Source organism: Theobroma cacao, chromosome 2, assembly GCF_053813885.1.
Source record: "Theobroma cacao isolate CCN51 chromosome 2, ASM5381388v1, whole genome shotgun sequence".
NCBI lineage: Eukaryota > Viridiplantae > Streptophyta > Magnoliopsida > Malvales > Malvaceae > Theobroma > Theobroma cacao.
In genome coordinates this window covers 8,447,299-8,474,917 of record NC_142640.1, presented here as the reverse complement: position 1 = coordinate 8,474,917, position 27,619 = coordinate 8,447,299, and the positions used below count along the sequence as shown (strand labels likewise).

The window sequence follows — 27,619 nt, the reverse complement described above, 5'->3', positions numbered from 1 at the left end:
TTAATTTAGGCATTATGGTAGACCAACCAAAATCTAATACTATTGCTACTATACAAGTCTGAAATTAAATATAAACTTCATTAATTACATTAGAGCTTATTAGGTTATTGAAGATAATCAGTAGAGAATCACCTTCAGCATTAAGTAGCTAAAGTCACGCAATGCCTACAAATAGGTCACGCAATGCTCAACAAATATTCAGTCACGTAACGCTTGTCACGCACCTCTAACAAATATTCAGTCACGTAATGCCTATAAAGAACCCACGCAATGCTCAACAAATATTCAAGCACCTAATGCCAAATAAATAGGTAACGATTCCTAAAATCCAGTCACACACCCTAATATCCAATGACTCAATGCCTAACAAATATTCACGCATCGCCTATAAACTGATTGATTTTGCTACCCCCACCCAGATTTAAGTTTCCAAACTCATATAATTTATCCATCAACTTTTTCCTTCTATGAATAACCCTAAATAAATGCAAGAACCCATAACAAATACCTTGATGTCATCTCTGCACTTTAGGATCATGAGAAAGTTGGTTGTCGATATAGACCTCGATGGCTTTGGAGAGCTGGACGGAGGGATAGCTAAATCTAAATCGAGATTTAATTTTGAAATTTTAAGCTGAATGACGGGAGAGCAGAAAAAAAGAAACTGAGACGCGCTTTCATTTGGATTAATTGGATTAAAAGGTATTCTTGTTAAGTCATGCCAAAAAATGGCTAGAAATAGTTAAAATTATAGAGACAATCATTTTTGAAGTGACCTTACTATGAAGGTCATTTCCCACAATTTCCTCTAAAAAAAATTAGAGCCAAGCAAAAGTGATAATGTAGGATAAGCACAGGACAAAAGATTACAATACAGCTATTTTGTGAGGAAGTTCTTGGTGCAAGGTAAGTACTAATACCATATGCAATCAGCACCAACAGCTTCATGGACAGACTTGAAACCATCCCTCTCTAGGCACTCAGCAAGTTCAGCCTGCAAAAACAGCACAATCACAATAAGCCAAACAAAATATTTAACAAAAACAATAATTCATCCATTTGAGCAATTGGCCATTCCCGACAACTTAATGATCCCAACCCAACATCAGCCCTCCAAAAGTCGAAAGATACCCCAAAAGCATACAAATTGAATGCAAAATCCAGGACTCAAGAAATATCCTTAACTTCTTTCTTAAAATGACACTGATGAAACCTGAACTAGGATAAAGACATGAGCATTTACAAGATTATGATATTTCACCAAGTCCCAAAAAAGTTGCAGTTCCAAATAACAAACTGGTGACAGATATGCCATCAGAGAAGACGACACATTTTTTGTCAGTGTATAATGTTTTATACCCTTTAGGATGTAAAGGAGAAAGAAAATAAATAAATATAGAACTCATAAAATTAAAGGAGAATACCTTCATTTGAGGAATTAAGGCAGGGCCTCCATATGCAAATGCAGTATAAAGCTGAACAAGAGTTACTCCAGCCCTTATTTTATTGCATGCATCCTCACCACTATATTGAATGCATAAATCAAATTAATGGTGGAGATGAAAATAATAACAATAGCAGCAATGGTGATGACGATTATGATAATAGTGACATCATCTATATAATAAGATGAAGGTAATGATCATTCAGTATCCTGACTTTACCTGCTAATACCACCACAACCTATTAATAGGATCTTTCCTTGGAAAAAAAGAATGCATATCAAACTTATAAGTTAAAAGATATGACCATTTCAAGACACTAAATCACACAGATGTTTAGAAATAGAAGATAGGACCATTAAAGCCAAAAGCTCCATTACTTTATGAGAACTTTTTATTAAAATAGACAACATACCCTTGTTAGAATATACATTTCCAAGTTTTCTATCCTTCGTGGAAATATGATTGTTATTGATTACAATCCTTTCCAAGTTTTCTATCTTTCGTGGCCTTGATGACTTGATTGACTTTCTTTGTATTTTGTTTTTCGGTTTATTTTTTCTAAACAATATTCACGTTTTCATTATTTGTTTTTTTAATTGGCCAAACACCATTCTCGTTTTCTTTGTTTGTTTCTTTTTTTTTTTTTACCCAAACACGTTTTGTTTTTTTTTTCATGTGAGAACGAACAATTAAAAGCAATGGATATTGATGAGAAAGTAGTTGATGTACGAACAACTTAAAGCAATGGATATTGATGAGAAAGTAGTTGACGTGTTTGGTAAGATTATTAATGGTGAATGGATTCCTTTCTATAGCTTGTTCATGTAGTTAAGCTATAATTCAGGCAATTAAAGCTTGCTTATAGTAATACTTAAATATTTGTTTTGTTAAAGAGAGTCAAAACGGATCAAAAGAATTGTTGATCAGCTGACATGTAAACAATTGATGATGTAGAGCTTGTTTATCTTAACGATTTGTTAATACAGTAAAAGTTGAAATGAGTTTAATTAAACAAAATTAAAATGGTGAAAATATAAAAACCTTGGATACAACCATGGCGTGGATTGTTAGTTATTATAATCGTTTTCAAGTTTTCTATCCTCCATAGCCTTGATAACTTGGTTGGCTTTCTTTGTTTGTTTCTTTTTTTTTTTTTTTTGGCCGAACACCGTTCACGTTTTCCTTTTCTTTGTTTGTTTTCTTTTATTATTATTATTTTTTTGTTAAACATGTTTTCTTTGTTTTTGGTTGACCGGTTGACATGTAAATAATTGATGATGTAAAGCTTGTTTATCTTAACAATTTGTTAATACAACAAAAATAGAAATGGGTTTAATTGAACAAAGTTAAATTAAAATGATGAAAATATAAAAACTCTGGATACAACCATGGCCTGGCCTGGATTGTTAAAATTAAAACCCGAGTTTTTCCTTTCTTATGTACTAAGGCTAAGACTAAGGAGAACCCAAACCTTATTTTGCTTTATTCTTCTTGTTGATAAGTTAAACACAATCATAAAGTCGTCTTATCTTTGAAATTTTCTTCATCTTCTTTACTCGTGTAGCATCAAATTAAAGATTCATCATACCAAAAATCATATGTAACAATAGGTTTACAAGAGACAATGAGAAAAATTATACAGTAATTTTCATATTCTAAGTGTTGTACTGATACATGCATTTCCTATCTTATTGATTAGTCAGTTGATGCATACAGTCTAGATGCAGACAGCAGCGTGAATCACCTTATATTTGTATTACGTTGCTCTAATTGTAAAGCATCCGCTCTGCATCTTTTGCTGATGCTATGCATGTATGGTTCCACAAATCATCTCACAAGTCACGTCAGCACAACTCCCAATTGAGTTGCCATACATGGTAGAAAATGCTAGACGCAGTATTTCATTTTTAAGGTTAATGTTGGTAATTAATTCAGAACTCTATATGTTAGCAGTCTAAATGGTTAACTAACTCTATAAAGGGATGTTGGACTTCTCTCTAGAGATAAATAACATGCAACATAATTTGATCGATTGTATTAATACTATCTGCAATCAGCACCAACAGCATCATGGATAGACTTGAAACCATCCTTCTCTAGGCAAATTAAGACATTGGTTGACAAATTAAAGAGAGGCTTCAAGCTTAAGCCACCAGATTCTGCAGAGACTGGATTTTTATTTATGGGATCTGGTCTTGAAATGGTTGTGTTTGATATAATCTAGAAAACAGAGAAAGTAGCATGTCAGGGAAGAACACTAAAAGGAAGAGAAACAAAAAATTAATGCACACTGATACTATTCACTCTGAACCTTATATAGAAAAAATGAAGTAAACAAAAAAGAAACTATGACATCACAGCTTCTTAAATCACACCATTATTAACATTTAGACTACTACTGAGCAATGCTCTTTCATTGCATTTAGAAGAAATAATTCATTGGGAATATTATTCTTTAAGAAAATGCAACTTTCTTTACAGATTAATGTAAGGACTAGAGTAAAACTTGTTCCATTTGTCCAAAATGTTAGTGAAAAAACAAAAAGGTCATATATGAATACAAACTATAAAAGCATATGAGTTAGAGATATGACTGAAATGCACCATCAAGTGAGAAAAGTCTAATCGCACAAGACATGGACAAGAAATATAGAAAATTTTAAAGGGGAAGAAAATTACCAATCCATCCAAGCGGAGGGCAAGAGCAACCTAAGATCAAAGAAAAAGAAGAATAAGAACATTATATAGGCAAGCGATGAAGTAGTATCTAAATGCAAATAGGACATACGGCTGCTATATCCTCTAGTCTTCTTTAGACAAGTCTGGAGCAATTTTAACAAGCAATGGAGGAGGACCCTCCTCTCCCCATTGCATTTCATCACGAGCAGCTTGAACCTTTGACGAAAATGCAAAGCAAAGTTGAGAAGATCAAACTTCTGCTGTAATATATCAGAAAAGGAAGATTAAGTTCAGAGCCAGAGATCTATACCTTCTTAACAAGATCCTTCAACTGTTTCCTTCCCTGAAGCATACGCAATCTAGGAGTGTTTGGTGACGAAACATTAATAACCTTAGAAAGTAGTGCAAAAGGAGGTCAATATTATGGCATTTAAACAATTGAATTGTACGGCTGTTTTAAACAAAGAAAAACTCAAGGAAAACTTCTTGTAGTAATATTACAAACCCCCTCCCCCCCGCGAGGTTATATCAGAAAACATATTAATATTTTGAAAAATATGTATCCACCTCCCTCCTTAAAGAGGTAAGCATAGGAAATTTCAAGGGAGCAAGTCATGCTAAGCAACATTTTTAGATAATACAAGTTACCAATTCTATCATTTATCTTGTGTGAAGATTTTGTACTCATAAAAAACATGGAGAGGAATGAATTAACCAAAATAAAGAATATAGAACTACCAAGTAATCGGCATACTGGGATAATGTGTGAACTCCTTGAACATAATCAGCAGCAGCAGCATCACTTGTCTTATTCTTTCCAAGATTGAACCCTAGAATTCCAGGACCAGCTTTGCCCCCATGGTTGGCTTCATCACTGGAGGGTGATGAAGAGCTTGAAGTCTCCAACTTCCTCTTACCATGCTGGGCACCCAATCGCCTTGCAACAGCAACAATTCCTTCACTGTTGAACCCACACCGATTGATGATAGCACTGACGAATAAATCGAGTTAGATAAAATAGAAAATCTTAAACTCCAAACAACATGAGTTCAAGCAATCAAATCTCTCAGAAAAACCACATTAAATTATTGCCTGCTCCAATCCAATGCCACCAAACAAGCAAGATCATAATTAAAAAAATTGTAGAAAGGGAGATTAGGCATTCTCACCCTTCTTGTCGCAATCTAAAGATGCGTGGCATTGGGTTACCCTCCTGTGGAACAGGGGTTACCGAACCAACTTCCACAAAGCCAAAACCCATACCAAGTAAGCCTTCAACAGCTTCTGCATTTTTATCAAAGCCAGCAGAAAGACCTATAGGGTTTGAGAACTTCCTTCCTCAAACTTCTAATCCCAAAATCGGTGGATCAGGCCTCTTCTCCCTAGGAACCGAACCACGAGCGGCAGCTGAAACAGCTAGTGTATGGGCAACCTCTGCATCCAAGACCCTAAGACACTATCATGATATCACCTCTGCTCTTTTAAGATACTGAGAAAGAAATGAACGGTGAGACAAATAGAGATTTATTTTTAAAACTTTTATATAGATGGTAGGATAAAAAAAAATTAATTTTTTTTAATTTATCTAAAATTATTTTAAAAAATATTGTTATTAAATTATGTTAAAAATTGATTAAAAATAATTAAAATTATAATAAAAGATATTTTTGAATTGAATTTGTAAGAAAAGTTATCTTTCATAATTTTCTCATAATATTATTTAATAGATTTATAATAATCGTACGCTTACTGAGGTAGTTTATAATTTCTTAACTAATTCTCAAAAACACAAATATCATCAATAAACAATAAATTAGATAATAATAACAGAAAATGATACAAGAGATCCTAAGGTTTAAAAATATTTTATAACTAATTAATTTTAACCATTAATGAAATATTTTTAAGTATTTCTGCAACAATTGTCAATCAATATTTTATCTCTAAGAAATTGTACGCATGCAGCCAGACACATAAAATTGTAACTTAGTTCTATTAATAATGCTAGTTACTGATTATCGACAATTACATGGTCTTTTTTTTATTGAGAATTGTTCTAAGGCTAGAAGGCCAGGTGGCATTGATCACAGGAGGTGCTAGCGGTATTGGGGAGTGCATCACAAGACTCTTTTGCAAGCACAGAGCTAAAGTTATCATTGCTAACATTCAAGGTGAATTAGGCCAATCCTTATGCAAAGATATTGGTCTTGCAATTGCATCCATCGTGCATTGCAACATAGTCAGAGAATCTGATGTCGAAATTGTAGTTAACACCGTAATTTTCTCCCTAGTGCCAGCACACAAAGATGGCAATAGTGTTTTGGGTGCTTAAATAGCATGTATTGAATAGAGTGGTAGGAAAATTGACTTCCATAGTTTTCAAATTTAATCAAAGTACGTGGAATACTTGGAACATATTTTCAGTATAAAGGGAGAATTTTGGAGTACCTCTTTTTTTAAAAACGTGGATGTCACTTGTTTAATGATGAAGGTGTTGGGTAAAGCTTTAATGATTTCTCATGCTCTGTTAATAAATACTCACCAAACTTGAATGCCTCAATAATTGTAGATCTAAAGCCATGCTTTTCTCAACAAATATTCTTTAGAAAAAGAGTTAGAAGACATTGTAACAAAGATAGCTTCACTGAGAAAGCGTGAAGCTGAAGTACGAGAACAATTAGATATCTTTATCAATAATAGCTCTTTTTTATGGAATATGTAATTAACTAGTCTTTTGAAAGCTCATTTGAGCTAGTGCTTTGCTATTGGTATATCGTATTTCTTTTTCTTTTTGCAATAATAATAATGTTAAACGCTTGTTGCGTACTTATTCACATTTCACATTGTATGCGGTCAAAGGGGAACTCCCAACTTTACATTAAGGAGATTAACTCTAACCTGAAGTGAAGGAGATTAATTCACCCTTTTAAATAAATAAAAGTGAAAGTTGTGGCCAATTTGTGAGTAATAAGCTAAGACCAAAAATTGAGCGATAAAGCTTGTGGCCAATAGTGTAACATCATTACAGAAAAATTATAAGCGATAAAGCTAGTGGTTGGAATATGAACGATAAATTATGGTCAAAGAATGAGAAGTAAAGCTTGTGACTGAAGTAAGAGTGATGATCTATGATTAAAGAATGAGCGATAAAGCTTGCGACCAATAATATAATATAATTATAGTCAAAATATAAGCGATAATGCTAGCAGCTGAATTTGATTTTTTTTAATGTCAAATTGCAATTTATAAAGAAATGAAAAGTCAAAATCATAGAAATATCATACATGAGTGAGAAGCGAATTGTTGTGGACCCTATTATTCTTAATCAATAATTCTCCTGCTTACATCTTCTTGTGGAATATTCTACGCAAGCCTCTACATTCAACAAGTGATGGTGGAACTGTTCATCTTTTCCTGTAAGATAGTTTCTTTTTTCTAGTAAGCTTTTTCCTAATGCAATCACTCATCCCTAGTAGAGTCACCAAAATGTAAAAGGGGTTCTTCTAATAAGAAGAAGAAGCATTGCAAACTAGTAAAAAGATGTGCCAGATGAGGTAAAGAGAAAAATCGGAGTAGTTCTTGTAGTTCTAAGTATTGTGGCAGGTGAAAGAGAATTATGAAGTAGAAGATAATTAAAAAGAGAAGCTCTAAAGAAGAATGTGTTAGCTTTGAGCCAAAAGAGAAACCCCCATAAATGAATTGTGAGGCTCTATATATAGTGCCAAAAAAGGTGGTTACTCAATAATAGGCTTTAATACGCCTAATGAATGTCATTATTATGAAGAAATTTAATGGGAATAACTGTTAATGTAACACATTATATGGACATTAAAGTGGTGATTTTATGGCATATAATATGAGTGACCGTTGAAGTAATTTGATGCGATAAGCCTTGTTCTCAAGTAGAAGGTAATAGAGAAAAGGTAGATGAAAAAAGCTATATGAGAACAAGTTTAGAGAAAAAAGAGTATGTGAACATGTATAAAAGAAAAAGGCGTATGTGAAAAGGTACATAAGAACAAGGTAGGAGGGTGAAACATATGTACTTCAAGAAAAAGTTAACATGAAGACCTCTTAACTCTCTACATTTAAGCCACCAAGCCAAACTCTCTGAAACATCCCAAGATGAAAGTAACCCATGATGAAACTAAGTGCTCTAGGTTTTCAATTTTTTAAGTCATTGACAATTGTTGGTGTCTTGGTCGAAAGGGGGCGTGGATGGTGTGTAAAAGAAAAACTACCCTTAGTAGAAGTTTGAGGTTGTCTAAGGATAAGATTGAGATCAATTAGATGTTTAGGGTGCAACAACTTCCCACTAGCATCCCAAGTTACACCAGCTTGTTTGCACAAAGCTGTAATCAAAGAAAGGAACCACAAGCCTTCATACTTTGATTGTGCAGTGTGAGTCATGGCTTTGTAAATTACGCGACCAATATCAATTGTGCATCCAATCATGATGGAATGAATAAGAATGGCTCAATCTTTTGTGACGTTACTGGTACGTGTGGTAGCAAGTAATTTGGAAGCCACAAAATACAACCATATTTTAGAAGTTGGTTTCATCACATTCCTTTTGAATGAAACAGGTTCATTATTAAAAAATTACCATTGAGCACCCACCTCACAAAGTATATGAATGATATCATCCCAATCTTCATGCTCAGACAAAAATTGCCCATAGCCATCGTTGTCAATATTAGGAGCTTCATAAAATTTATTGATGACATGGCTCTAGAATGGAACTAATTACCTCGCATAGAAAGAAAATCACTAATAGCTTCAACAACGTTAGCGTAAAATTCTCTTACTAGAGGGATGCTTGCAGCTGCTAGCAAGGCACAAAATTTTTGCTAGTAGTGGCTCTCAATCATTGGTTGAAGGTCAATGTGTGTAATCAACCCTTGATTCAATTCTCGTTCAAGTATTGTAATTTTGTTAGCAAAAGAATTGGTGTCTAGCCATAGCATTAGCTGACACAAATCTAGTATAATCAAACAAACCATTAGAATTTTGTCTTAATCGTTCGGGTGCCATTCATAAATTTCCTATAATTAATTCTCAACCAAAAGAAAAGAAAAATACCAACAAAACACAATAGACCACCAACGATATTAACCCATATGTCTTCTCATCATAATAAAACAATGCTTGTAGTATCAAGTAAAAATCCAACAATTATAATATTTCTAAACTACTACGCATAGGAAAAAATAATTGAAAATCAAGAAACTCATCCATATTCCCAATTTCAACATACCCTATAAATGTGAAGCACAAATCTAAACAATCTACCATACACATAAAATAACTAAGCACATTGTCTCAAGAATCATCAATACTCATCACAAATTTCCAACAAAATAAATAATGGAAAATAAGTCAACAATATTTCTTAAAAATAAAAAAAATAGATATAAATATATAAATATGAGAAAAAATATGGAAACTTACTTAAAAGTTAGAGCAAATTTGTTCCAAAATAAGTGTGGAAGGAAGAGATTGATGTGGGTAATAGGTATGGAGAAAGAAAGATGAAAGGGAAATAAGGGTAGGGGGATGAGTAGAGGAGAGACGGAGAAGAATTGGTGGGAAAGAAATGTGAAAAGTGTAGAAAATTGCACTAAGGGAAGAAGGGTAGGGGCGCTGAAGTAAAGGGGGAGGGGTTCATATAAGGGGCATGTATGTGTTGTGGGTTGTCCATTGTTGGTAGCCCCCAATAGAGAGGGGGTTAATAAATGGGAGGTGGTTTCTGGGTAGTGGGTTACCCTTCAATGGCAGCCCATAATAGTGGGGGTCATGGCCTACCCTTTGTGGGAGCCATGGTTCATGTTATAAAAAGCCACGAGGCAGAGGCCTTGTTTTCGGAGCAACGAGGCCTTAATGGGTTTTTTTTTTTTTTAACGGGGTCACGACCAACCTTTTAGGGGCATCGCGGCCTACGTTGTTGGGTCTTGTTGGGCCGTAGCCTCCTCTTGGGGAAGTCGCGGCCTACCCCTTTTCCTTAAAATTTTTTATTTTTTGATTTTTTTCTATATATGTACCTGCAAAATAAAAATAAAGTGTTAATAATTTAATAATAAGTAAATAAATAATTAAAAGAAAATAAAAATGTAAGTTAGAATGCTTGAGTTGCCTCCCAAGAATCACTTGATTTATTATCTTTGGTTTGACTTTCTCTGATTTAAATTGCATCGATAAGCGTGATTGAGGACCTTTGACAATCGAAATCGCCACCTAATAATGCTTTAATCGTTGCCCATTCACCTTGAAGGTTGATTTATCATCAATTACCTCCACTGCTTCATGGGGATATACTTTCATCACAGTGAAAGGTCCAGATCAACAAGATTTCAACTTTCCAAGATATAATCTTAAACAAGAATTGTATAGGAGAACATGTTGGCCAGGCTCAATACTTCTCCTTATGATTTTTTTGTCATGCCATCATTTTGTCTTTTCTTTGTAGATTCTTGCACTCTCATTGCTTCTTGACGAAATTCATCCATCTCATTGAGTTGCAAAAGACATTTTTCTCTGGCTACTTGAAGATTAAAATTAAGTTTCTTAATTACCCAATATGCCTTGTGTTCAACCTCGACGGGAAAATGACAAGCTTTTCCAAACACCAATCTATAAGGAGACATCCTAATTGGAGTTTTACATGTTGTTCTATAAGCCCATAAAGTATTATCCAACTTTTTGGACCAATCTTTTTTGGAAGGACATACAATCTTCTCCTAAATTCTTTTAATCTCTCGATTTGAAACTTTAGCTTGGCCACTTGTTTGAGAATGATAAGTAGTAACTATTTTGTGTTTCACTCCATGTTTGGCCAAGAATGCCTCAAAATTTTTGTTGCAGAAGTGAGATCCTTCATCACTAATTATGGCTCTAAATGTACCAAAAATGTGTGAAGATATTCCTTTGCAAGAAGTTTATCACTACTTTAGAGTCGTTCCTTGGCAATGCAACAGCTTCAACCCATTTAGAGACATAATCAACAGCAATCAAAATGTATTCATTATTGAAAGATGTAATGAATGGACCCATAAAATCAATTCCCCACACATTAAAAATCAATCCCTACAACCCAGTCACATAATGCCTAAAAATCAATCCCACAATCCCTACAACTCAGTCACACAATGCCTAAAAACCAATCACGCAATACCTACTACTTAGTCTCGTAATGCCTAAAAGATTGTCTCGAAATGCCTAAATCACGTAATGCCTAAATACCAGTCTTGCAATGCTGACAAACTAGTGACATAATGCTTAAATACCAATCTCGTAATGCCTATAAACCAGTAACGCAATGCCTAAAAACCTTTATTTCTCCTATGCCTAGAAACTAATGACTCAACGCTTAAAAACCAATAACGTAATGCTTAATAACTAATTGATTTGCCTACTTTCAGTAGCCAGGTTTAAGTTGCCAAGGTCACATAGATCTCTAATTTACATACATGTTTAATCAATTTTAACCCCTCGACTTTAGGACTTTATTCTGTGAATATAAACCAATAAACCCAACAACCCAAAACACAGACCTTGATGTCATCTCTGCTCTTTGGGACGGCGAATTGAGAGCCAGATGGCAAGATAAATAGCATTTTGTAAGTGACAGAATTTGGGATGCCAAGAGAGAACTAGATGGCTAGATAAATAATAATTTTAGAATTTTTTTTCTAGATGCTGAGATAAGGATAAACGGGACCATTTACTTTGTTTGAAATTGTTTAAAGGGTATTGTTATCAAGTCATGCCAAAAATTGGGTAAAAATAGTTGAAATTATTATGAGGACTATTTTTAAATTAGGCTTGTAAAGAAGGTTATTTCTCACAATTTTCTCTATAATAATTTACCCTTATTAGATAAATTGTTCCTTATTCTTTGTTATTTTAGTTGATATAGTATTGTTAGCATCAAAAAGTAAAAAGTATTGTTTATAATGGGTCTTCCTTGGATATTAGACTATTTACAAGGGTCAAAGGACTACAAAATGAAAATTTTGAGAGTTTTTTTATTGATTATATACTTTTTATTTTTTGATAAACCAATTCATTTTATTAATAATCAAGGGTTAGATATCAAACCGTAACCCTCTTTTGCTCTTTTACAGTTATTTGTAACACCTAACAAACACTCCATGTACCTTACAAGTTGCCCCATATCAAACCTGATGAGATATATATCTAGTGACAAATATTCTTTCACAAACACCATATACGTCCCTTACAATCCCTTTGAAGCCCTATAAATACATACATCGTTGGATCATTGACACCAAACACAAAATATACCAACAACCTTTCCTTTAGCATCATCTAACCATGAAAAACCATGGAAAGATTGTAGACAAAACACTAGTTTGGGAGTCTTTTTCTCCTCTAATTCTCGTTGATCTCCATCGTTCTCATTACCCTTAAATTCTAGTCAGCATTGCACCTTCTCAACAATTTCTTGAGCCCTTCAAAAAAAGAAATGGTTGGATACTAGAAGATGGAAGATGAAAAAAAGATTAGTAAAAGATGGTTAGATAGTCTTTGTAGACACCCTATTTTGTCCAAGGTGTCTCACTAACAAAAATAAAGATAAGTAAAATATTAAAAAAATTAAAAAAAGATAATAATAAAGATAAAAGAAAAGAAAAAAAAGTTTGAATGAAAGCAATCCTAATCTACCAATTTTCAAATTCAATTTTTGAAAAAGAAAATCCCAATCCAAGTTAAGATTAAAACAAAAATGGCCATAAATACTAGCCAAAAATCTGGGAAAGGGAAAATAAGAGAAAGAAAAGCTTTCAGTAAGCAGAAAACTTTGCTTTTAGTGGTGAGAGAAAGAGATTAGTTTTGGAAAAATTCAAGGGTTTCCATTTGATGAAGGGGAAAGAAGGGAGAAAAGGTGTTGTGCATTAGAGAGAGAAAAGCTTGTGTAACAATGGAGTTAGTGTTTTATTTTGGGTTTATATAGTGAAGGTATTAAATGATACCGTTTAAATCATAATAAGAAAATAATAATCAATTGACACCATAGTTTGGTTGCTTGTTTGGATTATAGCTTTGTGTTGGCGCCATAGCTTGGTTGGAGTGCAATTTGCTTTCATCAAGGTCCATTTCAGTGCAATCTTAGTTTGCTTTCATCAATCCATCTTATTTCTTTCTTTTTTTTTATGTCACATCTTCCTATTTTGATGGGTTGAGTTCAAGATTTTTTGTTTTTGTAGAACTCAAATTACTCCACTTTTACCCTTTTAATAAAAGGCATTCTTTCTTTGTCCTTGAAGTAAGATTAGATTCATGCCTTTTGAAGGTTTTCTTTTGTAATTGCCTCATAATATAGAAGGTAATCTTTAGATAAGGTATATTATAAAAAAAAATTCAATAAGCTTAAAAGGGTAAAAAATTGATAATTTCTCATTTATGAAGAAAAAATGAAAGATGGTCATTTCTCATCTCAAACATGATTACTTCCATCGAAAAGCAAACTCTAGAGGAGATAAATATGAAACAAAGGATGATTTTTTTCTTTTTTCCATCATTTTTTTTTTGTTCTTTTCTCTCTCTCTTTCTCTTTTTTCCTTCCTTACATTTTTCAATTCATTATAAGGTTCTATCTGTTTTCTTTTTGCACGACCAACCTTAGCAAATCATGAGACAAGAGACAATTATCAATATTCTTTTTGTTATCATGCTCATCAACACATGTATTTTTTTCAAAATCAAATCCAGAATTTTTATAAATACTAGCCTCATATTCAATACTTGGAAACTTGGAGATAGGTAAAATTAAAGGGATGTAGGGATATGACAACTTAAATTGAAGAGATATGTAAATAAAGAAATGACAATGGAAGAACAATTATGAGAATGCATCATATGTGTCATTTTTATTTAAATGATATGGAATTAAAGCCCATTGTTCAGAAAAACTTTCCCTAAACTCTTAAGCATAAGCATTAAGGATTTAAGTCAATTACTTTGCAAGAGACTCAAGAGTGACAAATAACTCCATGACCCTCTAATTATTCTACTTCAAGCTAGGGGGTCCTAGATTTACCAATGCAATCTCCTAACCATTCTTCAATTGTTCATTACCCAACATGTGTACAAAAAGTTCAGAATGAATGGCTTTACTTGATAGCACTTTCATAATTTCTCATGAAATCACCGTGTCGGTGAAATTTTGGTGGCATTGCCAATTAGCCTTTCATAGTATGGAGTATGCAAAATATTGATAAACAAGATCGTTGTCTTCTTGTTATTGAAAGGTGGTTGGACTTGCACAGCCATATTTCTCCTTCCTTGAGCATACTCTTTAAAACTTTCTGTGATTTTGTTTTTCATGCTCTGCAAAGAAAATCTATCTGTGGCTATGACTATGACGTGCCTATATTGAGATATAAAAGCTCTAGCGAGATCCTTCCAAGATTGGATTCTATTTCTGTCCAATTTGACATACCATCCAACTACAGACCCTGTAAAATTATTTTAGAAGTAATGAACCAAGAGTTAATCATTTTTTTTGTATAAGTAGTCATTCACCGACAATACATAATGATGTGAACCATTAGACATTTGTCCCATCATACTTTTCAAAATCTAGGATCTTAAATTTAGGTGGGATCACCACACCAAGCACTAGACATAACTCTGCAGCATTAATGATAGTATAACTATCCAAACCTTCAATAGCTCTAAGATGTTCCTCCAAATGGTCATACTTTTTTTGTGTCCCTAAAACTCCTTTTCACTTTTTCTGATCTTTAGGATTGTCCAAATAAGACATAGGGATTAGGTTACAAGCATTGACACTTAAAGCTGGCACAATGTGTCCTTAGGTTGATGTTTGATCCATAAGTGGTTGGAATTGGTATGCCTCAATTGGTAGCCCTGAGGAACATGCATCTAAGGCTCCCTTTTGTCATCACTTAAAGCAAAAGGTTCTTTAGTTTACCTTTTCCCTTTATAGTGGTCATATTTTCCATCAATCTTACCATCTTTTCCATTATCACTTCTTGAGTTTTCTCAACCATTTTTATTTGACTCAACTTTTCATTTGCCATGTGTAGACACCTATTTCCAAAAAAATCAACCAAAAATAAAAATAAATAATAATATAATATAATATAATAATAATAAAAAAGAACAGAGAAGGGAAAGGATTGAGCGTATGCTCAGCTTCTCTCTCCAGTCAATCATTGCAAGGTATTTAATGCCCCTGAGAGGTAGTTAGATTTGAGGAGAATGGGTCATCTCCGGCTACCAACCCTCCTAGTGCCAGACCTTGTGAAATCATGGTCAGAAGACCATGATTTCACATTTGGATTGTCCAAGAATTTAGACAATCTAGCTCTTAAAAAGGGGTTCTCAAACAAACAAGAGGGGAGGATTTTGAAACAAAAAAAAAAAACCAAATCCAACAACAACAAAAAATTCTCATTTTCTTCAAACAACAAAAACCTGCAAATCAAAAAAAAAATCCTAAATTCTATCAGCCAACTATCCTAGTCACAATAAAAAAAATCACAACAAAAAAAGGCATTAAAAAAAAGGGAAAAAGCCAATGGGTTTGGGTAATGAGAGAGGAGTGGAGCAGATTTTATTTTTGATGGGTTGGGTCTGAATCAAAAGGGGAGGCTGGTGACAAAGCCGGCTAAAGGTAGAAAAAACGCTAATGAGGAAGAAAGAGAGATGGAAAGAATAGAAAAAAAAAGAAAAAGAAAGAGGGGGAGAAAGGAAAGTCGAGAAGAGGGAGAAGAAAGGAAAAGAAAAAGAGAGAGAGAGAAAGAAAGGAAGAGAAAAAAGAAAAAAAAAGAGGGAAAGAAAGGAAAGCCAAGGAAAGAGAGAAGGGAAGATGCCGACCAAAAGGAGAGGAAGAGAAGGAAAAGGAGAAAAAAAGAAAGAGAAAGAAGGAAATGAAAGAAAAAAAAAAAGAGTAGGAAAGCCGGCCAAAAAAAAAAAAGAAAGGAAGAGGAAGAGAAGAAAAGCTTATGGGCTCTTGTGGATTGAGTTCCTTTGGGCTTCATTGGGCTTACAATTTTGGGTAAGTTTTAGATCTTTGGCTATTTGGGCATGCATGTTATTGTTATTATTAATTTTATTAGTATTTAATATAGTTTTACAAGGTTATAAATATATTTATAAAATAATAAATAAGAGAAAATATATTTAAGAAATTATAATAAACAGAAAACCATACAAATAATAATATATAAATAATATTTTTTAAAAATAAAAGAGGTAATATGGTTAGTCATAAAAAATTATATAAATGAGTTTTTTAGTTAAAGAAAATTAGGATTAGATAAGTAGAATTTATCCATATATGTATAAGTAGAAAATAAATGTTTACATAAAAAGTATATTCACGGTTATAGGATTAGTAACGTAAACTAAAAAAATAAATAATAAATAAATGTTTAGTGAAGAGAGATTTAAATAGAAAAAATGGTAAAATGCCTAATTATAAAGAAATAGACTTTTACAAATGAAAGAAAACATAAGATAAAATAAAATATATTTAATCATGAATGAAAATAGGTTAGGTAGGTAGTAGAAATGGAATATTTAAATATATATAGGTGTACATATAAAAAATAACTAAATAAAAGAATGGGATTCAATACGAAATTATTAAATATAAAAATATACATAATATTACTAATTGAGAGAATATCTAACCATATGAGTTGTCGATGATGAGATGTTCATTCGAAACGCGAGAAGTCACAATTTTGAGTGAATTTTTTTAGGTTAGGGATTTTGATTAAGACTCCACCAGTACAATAGAAGGGTCTTAATTCGGGATTCCGATATTCTTAATTTTAAATAAATAAAAAGTCTATATTTACTTAATTACCAAATAATCAAAATATACAAACAAAAGAAATAAGGAATTAATGGTAACAATAAATTTGGTAATCATAATAATAATACAAAAAAGAATAGATAAAATACATATAAATAAACAATAATTATGAAATAAAAAATAATAATAATACTTGGTCTAAAAAACATGATTTTGGAAAATTCATATAGTAAACTAAATAAGTACTTACATAACAAAATACATAACGAAATAAACAATGGAACAATAAGTAAATATAAAATATTTATTCATGGTATATATGCTCACACGGAGAAATAATAAAATAAAGAACAAACATTAAAATTATGAGTGCATCACGTACCATTGTTACATTGTTAAATGTCATGGCATATAGATATATTTTGTATACGAGTATAAGCCCCGATGATGGGACTGTCCGAGAGAGCTTGCGAAGGTGAGTTTCTTTGAAAAATTTTCTAGGTGAAAAGATACCTCCAAGTCCCACCAGTACGATAGAAAGGCTCGAAGAATTTCTTTAATAAAAAGGCTTCCGCTCTAATAGGTTTGCATTCACAAAAAAATATCATTTTTGCTTGCAACCAACTACCCTAATGATGGGACTTTTCGAGAGAACTTGCGAAGGTGAGTTTCTTCAAAAAATTTCATAAGTGAAAAATACCTCTGAGTCCCACTAGAATGATGGGAGGGCTCGGAGAATATCTTTAATAAAAAGGCTTCCGCTCGTAATAGGTTTGCATTCACAAAAAATATCATTTTTACTTGCAAATGACTACCTCGATAATGGGATTTACTCATTAAACTTGAAAAAGCGAGTTTCTCTAATAATTCCCTAAGTGATGGAATATTTTTGAATCACACCAATGTGATGGGCAGATTCGAAAAATATCCTCAATAAAGGTTTCGTTTGGCATTACTCAGATTTTTTGTCATGCATTTCATGATTGCATCACGTGTACGTCAAACCTGTAAAACCAAATAAAACATTTTAACTTGTTAATAGAATAAAAGATTAATTAAATAAATAAAATTAAAGAAACATAAAAATAAAATTAATGGGTTAGGATAATATATGATTAAATGGTACCGTTCGTGGAACGGGCGTCATAGGGTGCTAATCCTTCCTTGTGCATAACCATACTCTCGAACCTAACTTTAAATAAAATATGTAGATCAGTTATCGTTCTTTCGACGAACTAAAATTAATTTAGAATTTCGTTGAATAGAACAAATTTATTAAGTGGCCAATCACACCTACGTAAAAAAGGATTGGTGGCGACTCCTTAAATTATCCCACGTCTAATGGTCGGGTTCTCGGACCCGCACATTACGACACCATGATCTTATTCTAAGACTTGGTTTGATACAAATAATGAATAGGCTCCCTCGGGGTTTTCAGTGGTTGAACTGTTCTTTAACCTTCTTATTGCCATAAACATGGATTAGAATGTGCTTACGCCATAAAATGATGATTGCATTTTTTACAATTATTGATCTATTTACAAACACAAAATGAATATGCATCTGTTTATGAATAATGGTGAATGAATGCATTTCAAGGTATTTATCATGTATACCAAACTTTGTTTGCTCTTCTATGCAATGGGTTGGTAAGGCTCTACTTAGATTTGGCTTCTTATAGCTTACTATATGTTGGGAAAGGTTTCACACAAAGCTAAAGGTTCTTAAATTGTTCCTTACTGACATCCCCTTTAGACTAGTAAAGCGCCTAAATCTTCACTTATTACAAGCTACCAATGAAAAAGATTCAATTTGAGTGGAAGTGTTTTGCATTCCCACACAGAGGTTATCACCTCACGAGAGTAGTACTCTACTTCCTCTTAATAGGATAGAGCCTGGGTATAGGACTCCTGCTTGCATGAAAAAGTTTAGTGTGTGCAAAGGGACATACAAATCTCAAAACAACAAGTATATGCACAAACAAAGTGACCAAAATCAAAACTAAGGAAAATAAAACAGAATATCGAATTAGTTAAGGCTTTAGGATATCACATAATTAATTATAAGCTTAACTCACAAATTCCCCAGTGGAGTCACCAAGCTGTCATAATGTGTAAGTTTATAAACTCAACCGTTTGACTTGAAAGAAGAGTCACCACCAATTTTTTTTTGTTTAGGTGTGATTGGTTACTTAGATGAATCTATACTTTTTAATGAAATCCCAAGCTTGACTTAAGTTCATTTAAAAGGATAGGTTCTTGTCTATGAAACAAGCTAGGTTCGGAAGTATAGCTACGTGTGAAGAAGGTGTTAGTACCTTCACAATGTCCACTTAACATGGTACCTAATTAATTATATGTTATCCTTTTAGCCTTAATAAATCAATTTTAAATTCTATATCTAGTTTTATTTTTTTTAATTAATTTTATATTTTATTATTTTATTTTATCATTTTTACAACAAAGAAAAATCCTTTGATATTGAAATGTCTTTTGAATACTCCAATACTTATAGTAGAATTCAAAAGAATTTCTCACCTAGAAATTTTCTCGAAGTTATTACTTTTAACCTTATCGAAATTTCATACTCAGAGAATTTTTATTCAGTCCTTGACTTATCTTATTTATTTAATTTATATTTATATTTATATGTTTCTTCAAATAAATAAAAATCTCTTGATATTGAAATGTCTCTTGAATACTCTCATACTTATGGTAGAATTCAAGAAAAATTTCTCACCCAAAAATTTTTAAGAAAATTATCCTTGATAACATTCTTGAAATTTCTTTATCGGAGAATTTTTTTTACTCATTTATTTATTTATGTTAAACTTATTTTACATGTTTATTTCAAATTTATTTTTTTATCATTTTGAAATAAATAAATATCCTTTAATATTAAAATTTCTCCTAAATTCCTCAATCTTAGCTTGGATTATAGTTTTAGAGATGACAGTCATTGCCAAAACCATTCTCCTTTTTTCTAAATTTTTTTTTTTTTGCGTGGTCATTACCCTTTTGGAAGAATTGTTTTACATTAAGTAGAGCACCTAAAAGAAATTTTCTGAATATTTAGCCCAATCAAACAATATGCCTATGAGCCCTCATACTAAACTCTAATGCATTCAACTTGGATAGTATGTGGAGATGGTTTTACTGCTTTGTAATTTTATTTTTTTTCTTTCACACTTCACAACTCTGGCGTCCCATGGTAATACTACTTTTCAGTCCTCACTAGTTGCTCTGATACAAAAAGATTGGAGTTTAAGGCTGGCAATTCTAAATTAGTCAAAAGACTGGTTACAACTCAAGCTACAAGAAGCCCATTGCAAGCTTTCAATCATTACTTGTTATGTTGAGTACTTGTTTATCATAGATCATAGCTTAATTAAGGACAATAGTCTTATAAGTACATTCAGCCCAGCTAAATCCCACACCAAAACATTCAACATGAATAAATCAATGACATAAATTACACAAAACAAATTTTGATGAAGTCTCTTAGGTTAAAAGAAAGAGACAAATAGAAAAGTTAGATAGAATTGGATTATTGAACTTTTCATGAAAGGCAATTGTTTTCTTTACCTCAATGTAGTAGTCCTCGGCATAGAGAAGAGCTGCAAAATAATCCTGGTAAGTTGAAGGAGACAAGGCTTTCACCAGAACTTCAGGCAGAATATCTCTCTTGATTAAGTCCTCAATGTCCTTGGGAATCTTGTAAATAGGTAATGTATCCTTTGGATCAGCCCAAGTATACTTTCCTTTCCCTTGCTGGTCGATAAAATAAGAAGGTACAGGGGATACAGTTGGCTTAAGGGACGGAAGGGGGTTAGAAGAAGATGAAGATGGCGTGGAGGAGGATGAACTTGGTTTAGAAGATGTTGAAGAGGGTTTGGGAGACCACATAGACGGTTTAGAAGGCGTTGGAGATGATGGAGATGGTTTTGAAGATGCGGGGGGTTTAGGAGAAGATGTTGGGGGTTTAAGGGATGATGGCGATGGACTACAAGGAGCGAGAATCAGCTTAGTTGAAGACTGAGGTGGTTTCGTGGGAGTTGGAGATGAATGAATGTTGTATGTACCAGAACTCCTAGGATTCTGAGGCACTTGATAAATTCTGTCCACAGACTTCAGATACAATGATCCAATTGAACTAGGATTATTTGTCTCTGAACCTAGAACTACCCTGTATTCAACAGGTACATCACTTGGCCTGGACTGCCATGTTGACTCTTTTCTGGTTGGGTTCAAGAGCGATGAACTGAGAGATGAATTTAAGTAATGCTGTGGGTAATTGCGAGTTCTGGTTACTGAAGATGATTCGTCTATGGAAGAACTAGGAGTGGAGAGCCAGCTAGAAAATGTGTTATAAATCCTAGTTGTACTATAAATATTGCTGAAGGAGGTTTCATTGTCACTAACATCACTGCACTCATCCTCACAACTACCATCAACGTGCTCGTCTTCACAACACAGAGCGCATTTCAAGAATTCAAGAAGAAAGGACATTTTCTCCTGCCATCAAAAAGGCATACATTCTGTTCAGAATATTTTAGCATTAATATAAGCTTTCTAAAGAATCATGCTTCGTGAGGTTCCATCCAGGTGACGAAAAAAGGTCGAATCAAGATTTCAGCACGAAAATAATCCTTGTTTTCTTTCTATATATCAGATACTAAAGGACAACAAAATATACGTCGAGATTGAGAAAACTGGAACAAGAAAATGATATCCAGAATTCCAGATTATAGCTTCGCTTTACTTTTCTGGTCTTTTATGAGAAATCTAACAGAGGAATTATAAAGAAATGCAAAAAGCAATATATTACACGGAAAATGGAAATGATAACAAAGGAATAAACTTGTATGGTGGGCATAACGATCAATTCATATTCGATCGCAAAAAGGAAATGGATGACCAAAAGAGAGAAGACTTACCTTACCAGATCAACTTCAGATTCTGAAGCAAACAAATGGCTTAGAATTAAGAACAGATTCTCTGTTCTAGCACAGTTTCACCATAAAATTTATTTTAAAAATAGAAAGGTTTGGAAGGTTTCCACAAGGGTGGGGTCCCTTTTCTTGACATGGCAAGATCAGACAGGAGCAACCTACGAGTACACAGTCAAAAGGAGCTCACTACCCAGTACCTGCTGGGCAAAGGCTGGAGCTGACTTTTATTCCTTGCTTGTTCACTTTGGTCTTCCATACGAGGCACTACATATGTTGCAGATGTTTCCTACTAAAATCTACTTGTACAGGTACAAAGTTGTGGAATTAAACTAAAAGATGTTGCAATACTCCAAATCTTTGTTTGTGGTCTGTCCGCCAAATTGCTCACATCTTGGATTTCAGAGCATCAACCAAGTTGGGTCGATCAGGAAGACGTAGAATTTCCCAGTGAGGATCATCAACCTCAGTAAAATAGCGATTTACTGTTTCTTCGCTAACTGACTGCAAATTTGAAGGCGCCCACTGTCATATATATTCAAAAAGAAACAAAAATCAAATGAATGGAGTAAGCATTGTGCTTAGAATCTTTTTCTTTTTTGAATAGCAGCATTTTATTACTGAAAGGTGATGAACATCATTGTGCTTAGAATCTAACCCAACCCATTAAGTCTTACTTATGAAATACGACACTGTTTGTCCTGTAATATCTTGCAAACTTTGCTTCAGAAAAATCTAACAAATTTGTACTAATCAATTTGCTATTCTGTAGGAAGATGCTTGAGGTGAAACTTTGACAATCATGATTTTTTATTTCAAAAACAAAAAAAAATCTTAGAATATATGTTGATTGTTTATTACTTGAAACTGAAACACCTAGTATCAGAAAAGCAGCAGGAAATCATTCTTTGGTTTGTGTCAAGTATACTTTATTTCAGACATTTCTTCAAGAAAGAGAGGGCTTGCACAACTCTGTTATTAACATCTAAAGTTCCATGTACTGATACCCGTTTTCCCTCTATTGTCTTGTCTTGGAATATTTTATATGTTCCAACGAAAGTAGGATTTCAGAAATGAATTGAATGTATAGTTGCAATTGTATTCAATTAAGTGTTAAAAAATCATTGCAAATAGATCTTCACATAATGGCAAGAGTACCTTGGGTTTATTGTCTTTTTCAATTAGCTTCGCTCTTCCACCCTGCAAGCATCATCAATTTAGTAATAAATTTAATCTTGAAATTAACCAAGGCATCATCAATCCTTCGTCCTTACCTCCCAAAAATCTTTGCTAATAGATCCTCGTAGAATGTTACATACGACTATATACTCAAAACTAAGACATTGTTCAAGTGTTTGTTCTCGCCCTTTCCTGATCTGATCAAAGATTTAAAAAAAATATATTATCAATTTCAAACCTCTTTATTATTACTATTTGAATAAAATATGAACAATAACAGCAAATTAAGTGATTTTTCACTATTTAGAATATGAACAATAACATACTGATCTCAAAAAGATTTTAAGGCTAGTGGGACTAGCAGCTTCCATAGACTTTATTGCCTTGATTATCCACTTTTCTGCTTTATATTTCATTTCCTTCTCCTGCATACAAAAATTATTTTATTTTTGTAATATAATTGTTTAATATATATATATATATATTTGTAAAAATAAGGTGTTAAGATACACTTACAAGCGCTAATAATATGTCTTCAACCGTATTCTTCGAGAAACATTTGTTTATAGTGTCCAATCTGATTTATTAACGCAACTCAAAGGTAGGATAAGAATCAAATATAGAAGGGTTACGACAGAAGAAGGAATTATCAACAATTATCATATAACCTTGCATAAGCACTCTCTCGTTTAATAGGTGCTGCACATGAGAATCTCTCAATTTGTCTGGCAATCTCTGTTGTGTCTGACGTTCCCACTTTATCAAGCTCATTTTCGAGCAAAACTAGGTCCTAACACATGTAAAACATATCATGTTTTTTATTTATGAAAATTTTATGCATACCATTGCGAAAAGAAAATGTAAATCCGTTCAATAAAATTTACCTTGGACAAAACGAAATGAGTTGCAAGTCCACATGCAAGCATTTCCATTCCATCCAACCTTGCTCCAGTTAGTCCCAAATATTCTCCTTCAATATTTGACATCAATTGAACAAAAATTTTAATATTTCTCCTGTATTAGGTTCATGCCCATCTGAAGAGTTTTCCAAATTAATTTGTTACATTCTTAGAGCTTTATTCAGTTATGTGTTCGGGTCGGGAAAGAATCTATTACCGAAATAGCCTGGAAGTCTAGAAAGAAAATAGGACGCTCCAACATCGGGGAAAAGGCCTATTGACGCTTCCGGCATGGCAAACACCTGTTCAAAGTTGGGATTTACATAAATTAATGTTAATTTATTTCTTTCTCAAACTAGTTCAATATACATACATATAAAACAAAAAGAAGAAAACTTACAGCATTCTCCGTAACAATTCTAAACTTTGCATGCATAGATAAGCCAGCACCACCTCCCATAACAACACCGTTGATAAGGGAAATCTTCAGTAATCCGAATTAAAAGAATTAATTAGAAGAGTTAGAGGGATTATGTAATAATTAAAAGAGTAGTCCTAAATCCAACTTACCAAGGGCTTCTCATATGTTGCGAGTAAGTAATCTAAAGCATATTGCTTTCGGTAAAAATTTGCTCCGAAACTCCAATGACCTGATCATTCATTGATCATCTAGGATCTTAAATTATGTATGAACAAGACATAAGTGATAATATGAATATATTTATTATAAATAAGTTAAAAAGAGAATAAAAATAAGGAAGTAAAAATCTATAATTATAGATTTAATTCTGTTTAATAAACAATATGTTGTTTTATTAGCCAAAGGCCAAAGCAGCCACTAGCTCAATATATTAACATAGAAAATGATTAAAGTGCACCAAAAGTAGAAAAAAATTACGAATAAGGAACAAACTAACCTATTATCAGAGCACCAAGTACGGCCACAACATCGCCTCCGGCGCAAAATGCTCTTCCATTGCTCTGCAAGAACAACTTTTGGTCAGTAGTAATAATATTAATGTATCCATGAATATTAATATGGCTTTATTAATATAAGAATGAAAGGAAATTAATTAGCGTAGGTGAAATGGACTATGATGTGTAGAATATTACTTTATTAATGAAGTGGTAGTGGTATAAAGTGGACCAAAAGGCTTCATAGAGAAAATTTCTCAGTGAAAAATATGGTGAAAGTTGTTTACAATGATCGTTATTAATCAATCATAAGGAAAGAATGTCGAATATTTAGAGAAACATTGTAAGTTTACCAAGTATTGATGGTGTTGATAAGTTGGCTGGTAGGAATGAGTGTTGATATGGGTAGTAGGTAATGGTATCATGGTGTGGTTTTTGGTTGGACAAGTGGGTGTTGGATTTTCCTTTGATAGAAGGTTTTTCCTTTTAACCATGGAGTAGGAGATTGGCCAAAGCAACGAGCAATGCTGTTCATTAATGGAACTTGATCTTTAAAAGAAGGCTATTTGAGCGAGAAATAGACTCTTTGGAGGATTTGCTGCGGATGCTCGACCAAATCCATTTGGATAGCGAGGAAGAGCGATAAACTAGTTTGAGAGTTTTGGATAACAAAGGTTCCTTTTTCAGTGAAGAAAGCCACAGCTGTCCTGGGAACACAACCCGTGCTTTAGATTTAGAAGGCCTTGATTTTCCTCAATTTGAAAATATATTATACCCAAAAAGTACAAACTTTCCTATTTTTAATTGCATTCCTATTAAAAGCTTTTTGATGGTCAAAGTTTTTCAATTTGAAAATATTAATTGTTGATGCATGTACTGTGGTCACGATGATGATAGTTGCCATTTTCTAATTTCTTACTATTATTTGTGAATTATATGTGGTTCTGATTTAAAGTGACGGGGATTACATTGAATAATCGTAAAGTTTATTGAAAATTTTTCTCCAATTATGTGAAGATATAATGATCGGTAATATTTTGAAAAAGAAATGATTTAACATGTGTGGAGCTACTTTATGATTTTTATGAATAGCAAGAAATGACCTAGTGTTTAATAGGAAATGGTTGGATAGATAAGATATAGTTTTCTTGTTAAAATTAGATTTATGTTTTGAATCAAAACTATAGAAAGAAATAGAGCTATTGATGAGTTTGGGGGTGGTCAAATCTATGGACTTTTTTTACTATTTGTAAAAATGTTGAATCTCAAAGAGGTATTTCTTGGATTCCTCCTAAAGAGCTCCAATTTGATGCGGATGTGGGTGGTGGAGAGGTTTTGAGAGATTCTTTTGGTTCAATAATATCTTTTTTGGCTCATTAAGAGAGCAAGAATAGAATTATGTTGAATTGGTGGCAATCAAACTGCTTTTCATATTTTTCTTTTGGTTTGGATAAGAAATCTCTTATGGTAGAGTTTGAATTTTATGGTAGCTACATCCTAGGTGTGCAATTTGAACTTAAGACCTTGACAGAAATGAAGAATTTTTAGTGAAACAGATAGGTTAAAGAAGATCCTAAGGAAGGTTGTTTTTTACATACTCTCAAAGAAACAAATTATTTTGCAGATTTCTTAACAAAGTTTGACATTGATAGATTCGAAAAGTTTTATACTTGGTGGTAAGGGAAAGTAAAAACTATCTCTTGCTAAAGTTGATTGTAAATTTATAAAGATGTGTCTTGCTTTATTTTCATGCCTGTTTATCTCAAACTTCTGAGATAATAAAGATTGTACAGTCTACTGATCTTAGTACCATTTATATTTGGTTAAGAGAGAAAAATATTAATCTATCCATATAAAAGAAAGAATGGCTTGGATTCCTGGAAAGTGAAGCAACCCATTGACTAGTCTAAAACAAATTAAAAGATCATTTTTCATATGTTTTTGGATTCTGACGATTAACTACCTTCAAAATCACGAAATTTGTTGTAGAATCTTGCTCATATGCTTGGAAGTTGGTTAGCATTTGACAGATCTGCAAATTAGAGTTCAACAATAATGCCAAGCATATATAAGTTTCATTTTACTTTGAAATTGCATGTAAAAAAGAACAAAAAGTTTAATGCTGATTTAGATTTTTTAACATTTTGATATTTTTATCAAATGAATAGTATAAAAATTTAGTGGATATTATATATAATAAGTAATTAAGTCGAACTTACCATTTCATAACTGAGAACATTTAGCTTCTTTGGTCTGTTCAAAATCACTTTCTTGGCTGATGAATCTCCCTCGAATAGTACCTGCAGATAGCAATACTGAAATTTGTTGAATTTTGAAGTCGTTAAACCAGTTTGAAAATATATACATGGAGAAGGGGGATTCAAACTCTCAACTCTTTAGACAGAGAAATCATGTACTAATTAATAAACTAAATGTTTGAGTTTACTTAATTTATTAACCATTTAATTTAGAAGAATCATAAGAAATAAAACATATTGGAGGATATTTAATGTTAAGGATACAAACTTAGCTCGTCAGTTATTAGTTTATTGCCCATTTTTAAAAGGGTTTATGGCACCACCGAAAAGAAATGATGTTAAAAGGCTAATTAAAAATCATAGATAAATAGAAAGAAAATGTGAGAAAGGAAAAAGAACAAGCATATTGTAACCTGATTGTGCTCTCTTTCCAAGGTGAACGCGAGGGCCATGATGATTTTTTGTGTTCTAACTTCCAACTTAAA

General features: G+C 32.8%; 2 protein-coding genes, 1 long non-coding RNA gene and 1 pseudogene across 6 annotated transcripts; all 4 read right to left on the bottom strand.

The window, feature by feature from the left end:
- Positions 1-763: 763 nt before the first annotated feature.
- On the bottom strand, positions 764-1,873 carry LOC18608466 (uncharacterized). The gene is made up of 2 exons (XR_001926713.2): positions 1,425-1,873; positions 764-994 (listed from the first exon to the last, which is right to left on the bottom strand). It is a non-coding gene; the product is annotated as an uncharacterized LOC18608466 (long non-coding RNA).
- Positions 1,874-3,070: 1,197 nt separating this feature from the next.
- On the bottom strand, positions 3,071-8,809 carry LOC18608465 (dihydroorotate dehydrogenase (quinone), mitochondrial-like; annotated as a pseudogene).
- An 8,972-nt stretch (positions 8,810-17,781) lies between these two features.
- Positions 17,782-21,443, bottom strand: LOC148763981 (uncharacterized). The gene is made up of 2 exons (XM_088803385.1): positions 20,520-21,443; positions 17,782-17,940 (listed from the first exon to the last, which is right to left on the bottom strand). The coding sequence occupies exons 1-2, from the start codon at positions 21,441-21,443 to the stop codon at positions 17,935-17,937; spliced, it is 930 nt and encodes a 309-aa protein (XP_088659511.1). The 3' UTR covers positions 17,782-17,934.
- Positions 21,444-21,891: 448 nt separating this feature from the next.
- Positions 21,892-27,619, bottom strand: LOC18608468 (putative 3-hydroxyisobutyryl-CoA hydrolase 3). Of its 4 annotated transcripts, none has more exons than XM_018115792.2 (14): positions 27,548-27,619; positions 27,096-27,176; positions 26,840-26,908; positions 24,879-24,942; positions 24,532-24,611; positions 24,362-24,445; positions 24,179-24,263; positions 23,947-24,032; positions 23,731-23,852; positions 23,579-23,639; positions 23,389-23,487; positions 23,158-23,259; positions 23,042-23,083; positions 21,892-22,408 (listed from the first exon to the last, which is right to left on the bottom strand). In XM_018115792.2, exons 1-14 carry the CDS (start codon positions 27,584-27,586, stop codon positions 22,271-22,273), a joined length of 1,152 nt encoding a protein of 383 aa, XP_017971281.1. In that variant the 5' UTR covers positions 27,587-27,619; the 3' UTR covers positions 21,892-22,270. The 4 variants fall into 4 exon arrangements, with proteins under 4 accessions (XP_017971281.1, XP_017971282.1, XP_017971283.1 ...); XM_018115793.2 differs by having other exon boundaries at positions 21,892-22,387; XM_018115794.2 differs by lacking the exon at positions 26,840-26,908 and having other exon boundaries at positions 27,548-27,608.

What these genes read in the sequence shown, in the direction of transcription:
- LOC148763981 (XM_088803385.1), bottom strand. Translation starts at nt 21,443, where the DNA reads ATGTCCTTTCTTCTTGAATTCTTGAAATGCGCTCTGTGTTGTGAAGAC.
- LOC18608468 (XM_018115792.2), bottom strand. Translation starts at nt 27,586, where the DNA reads ATGGCCCTCGCGTTCACCTTGGAAAGAGAGCACAATCAG. An exon ending in ATGTTCTCAGTTATGAAATG is followed by an intron (nt 26,909 to 27,095) that starts GTAAGTTCGACT and finishes TCTAATTTGCAG; the next exon opens with ATCTGTCAAATGCTAACCAA. An exon ending in CAAATTTCGTGATTTTGAAG is followed by an intron (nt 24,943 to 26,839) that starts GTAGTTAATCGT and finishes TTGTTCTTGCAG; the next exon opens with AGCAATGGAAGAGCATTTTG.